At 30.6% G+C, this 3,594-nt stretch overlaps 1 protein-coding gene across 1 annotated transcript; it reads left to right on the top strand.

Moving 5' to 3' along the window:
• Window positions 1-841: 841 nt before the first annotated feature.
• On the top strand, window positions 842-3,355 carry LOC408534 (trypsin). The gene is made up of 8 exons (XM_016916502.2): window positions 842-1,033; window positions 1,176-1,306; window positions 1,513-1,610; window positions 1,734-1,890; window positions 1,966-2,076; window positions 2,177-2,326; window positions 2,565-2,759; window positions 2,974-3,355. Exons 1-8 carry the CDS (start codon window positions 916-918, stop codon window positions 2,989-2,991), a joined length of 978 nt encoding a protein of 325 aa, XP_016771991.1. The 5' UTR covers window positions 842-915; the 3' UTR covers window positions 2,992-3,355.
• Window positions 3,356-3,594: the final 239 nt, after the last annotated feature.

The raw sequence follows: 3,594 nt of genomic DNA, 5'->3' as shown, positions 1-3,594 counted from the left end.
TTCATTGCTCGAAAGCGTGATTCACTTCGATCGTTCACTCAATTATACGCGACGTTAATTCGTACCTGGAGGATGATGGAGGATTTGATCGATATTCAAAAATTAGATTTCTTGAACTTGCACGTACGGTTAACCACCTGTTCTCCGTCACTCGATCTTCTATCCGGATCAAGTTTTGATTCATCGCGAAACTCTCGTTGGAAACAAGATTTGTTGTTGGCGAAATTAATTAAAAATCAATGATGCGAAAGTCCTTTGATTTAAGATCGTTTATCAACGTGTAATAAGCAGGTAGGCGAATGCACGCGTCGAATCGAATGTTGTTATTGTTGTTTCGCATATTCGGGTATAAATATTATTCTATGTGAGATTTTCTACGAAATAAATTATTACTTACACGAATGAGTGATAACCGATGATAAGATTTAAAATCTATGCAACTTGGATTAATATTGATTATCGTTATTCAGTAAGTCTATATATTCAATATCATTAAGACAATTTCAATTTCTAAACAAGTGATAAAAATCACGTAGCTACTTATTAGATTTAGAGTTATTAGATTTTATCGTTATCTAATACGATCATTTCGAATAAATTTTCAAGCGCAAATTTTTATAAACGATTATCTTTACGCGTGAAAAGTAATTATACTCGAAAGTTATTCCTCCTATAATTATATTCGAAAGTTATTCCTAGTAATCCTCTTATAATCCCTTTGAAGATTCCTTTCTTTAATAATTTTAATGTAATTAATAATCTCTTCGATAACTTGTTATTTTATTTTAGATAAAAGATATCATTTGATAATAGAGATAATACTTGATAAATGCTTTGTATTTCTAATCGTATTATCAATTCGTGAAGAATAGTCGATGGAAGAGGATCACTTTTTTTGATGGTGAAATTTCGAAAATGAAACTAGAACACATTACAAGGGGATTGATACAGAAACGATTAGTTTACCGAAGGAAGATATCGTTAACTTCTTTCGCTTTAGGATTCTTGTTTGCCACAACTTATTTGACGATTGGTAAGTTGATAAAATGTTGATAAATATTTAATAGTTTGATAAATATCTGACAATGTCATTTTTTTACTTAATTTATTAATAAATTATATCGACGTATATTATGATAATATTATTCGTTTCATCCATTAAAAATTATTTCTAGACATCGATACACAATCGATTAATCCAGAGACTAGTTCGAATCCGAATCCAGAAATAGAATGGACGATTTATGATCTGATTGGTCGTATAGTTAACGGATCGAAAGCAACTTTGAGACAATTTCCTTATCAGGTATATGTGTTGTAGAAACATTTTCGTTTCTCGAATGTTCCTCGATACGTTATTGTTCGTTTTATACGTGTATATGTATATATATATATATATATATATATATATATATATATATTTTTTTATCAATCCATTGTGATTACATATAATCGATTAGATATTTCAAGAAAAAAAAGTCTATTGTTATTTTCTCTTGAATTGTTACGTAGGTATCCTTGAGAGAAACTCACAGCAATGTACATTTTTGCGGAGGATCGTTGATACACGAAAAATACGTTCTCACAGCTGCCCATTGTATGTTCGATAAGTGAGTTACGAATATTTCAATGTCAAAATCAAACTTGAAATATATGTAGAAAATTTTCACGATAAGAGATATCAATTATTAAATGTCAAATTATTCATTGTTGTATCAATCTGGTTTTCATAGAAATGTACAAATACAACCGTGGATGATCACTATAGTTGCCGGTGAACTTCGACTCTGGCAGCCAACCTCGACTGGTCAGAGAAGGGGCGTGGAAAAGATCCACGTTCATCCAAATTTCAATAGAGAGACGTTAGAGAACGACATAACTATCCTCACTGTATTGATCTTTTTGCAAATCTATCAACTTGCTCTGTAAACTTTTTTATTTTTACATAAAATGTCCGTTTTCCAGCTCAAAATATCGTTCAATTTGACACCTGAAGTGAACATAGCCCCTTTGCCGGATCATACCGCTATTCCAACGACGATCTGTCAGGTGGCAGGATGGGGTTATCCAAGCGAAGTAAATCATTATATGCCTTATATATATCGTCTTCATCGATTATTCTTTTTTTTTTTATTTATCTTTTGTTTAAACTTTCATCATCTCGTTCCTCTTCCAGAATGATCATGTGACGAGCGAGGATCTTATGTTCGTGGATTTACCACTGATGAGCCGTGACTTGTGCAAGAAACTTTTGGAGAACATAACAGACTTCCCGCCAGGGATGATTTGCGCTGGATACATGGAGGGTCAAAAAGACTCTTGCCAAGTAACTTTTGCGAAAACTTTTCGTTAAAAATTTAAACTTGACTCTTAACGGAAAAAAGAAAAATTTAACGAGATCGTATCATAGTTTACTTTCGAATAATATAATCCAAAGATGGATTAATCATCCGCGCGAAAGAATTTCTTTCTTATCGAGTCCCCAAAAGAAATCGTAAACTCGTCGTCGAAGAATTTAATTTAAAGTTCTTTCCATATTAAACGATTTGATTTTTGATCACCAGGGTGATTCTGGAGGCGGTATGATGTGTAACGGCGAGTTAACCGGTGTAGTTTCCGGTGGAAACGGTTGCGCCCGTCCACGTACCCCTGGCGTTTACGCGGATGTTTATTTCTACATCAATTGGATCGCGGAAGTCACGGACGAAGAGTTCTTTAAAAAAAAGATGATAACTAAAGATGAGTCAGGCACGGAACAGGTGATAGCTTCCATGATTTTGTTATCGATTGCTTTCTCTATATTGTATCTATCTGTCTGATAAATGTTTTTCTTTTTTTAAATTAAATATATATATATATATATATATATATATATATATATATATATATATACACATGCTTCTCTCATTAACTATATATTTTCTCTGAAAAGAAACGATAACAAATTTATTTTTTTTTTTTTTTGCATTGCAGAAAATATTATGGGAATAAAATTGGATCATACCGACGTAAAAAGTATATCCGGCGTATCACCACTATGTCCAGACTATTTTGAAATTTTCTGTTTTTTAAAATCTGATGTGATTTTCTTTGTCTTCTCCCTTTTTTCCCTTTTTCTTACGTTTTTTTTTTACGTATTTTCTTTATTTACATTTTCATTTACACATTTGTGTAATTATTATTATTTTCTGATAAGTATGGAAAAACATCTCTAAGTTGAAATAAAATATAATTATAATTAGAATAGAAAAAAATATAATTTTTTTTAATTAAGTTAATTTTTGTATTATAAATTATTATTATGTATCACATGTGTTATTTTTTATAATTATAAATTTATTTTTTTGAAAATCAATTTGCGAAACCAATTAATTAACCCTTATAGTATCTTTTCGTATAATTTCTTAAAATTCTAGAAATATATTGTCAATAAACGTAATCTCGTTCGTAAAAATAATAGAACTTTGAAATTCTAAGGTCGATAATTTTAATTATTTAATTTAATGGGCGATTTTTTATCAATTAGCTCGAAAAAAATACACATCTGTACCTTTGATATTGCGAAACTTCGTTCGTGCAAGACGAGTACTAGTA

Source organism: Apis mellifera, linkage group LG15 (assembly GCF_003254395.2).
Source record: "Apis mellifera strain DH4 linkage group LG15, Amel_HAv3.1, whole genome shotgun sequence".
In the NCBI taxonomy this organism is placed as follows: domain Eukaryota; kingdom Metazoa; phylum Arthropoda; class Insecta; order Hymenoptera; family Apidae; genus Apis; species Apis mellifera.
This window is presented reverse-complemented; position numbering and strand designations above follow the sequence as displayed.

Bases quoted from the DNA above. Each gene is read 5' to 3' on its own strand.
- LOC408534 (XM_016916502.2), top strand. From the start codon at position 916: ATGAAACTAGAACACATTACAAGGGGATTGATACAGAAACGATTAGTT. The intron at 2,077-2,176 runs GTAAATCATTAT...TTCCTCTTCCAG, and splicing joins GATGGGGTTATCCAAGCGAA to AATGATCATGTGACGAGCGA. The intron at 2,327-2,564 runs GTAACTTTTGCG...TTTGATCACCAG, and splicing joins GTCAAAAAGACTCTTGCCAA to GGTGATTCTGGAGGCGGTAT.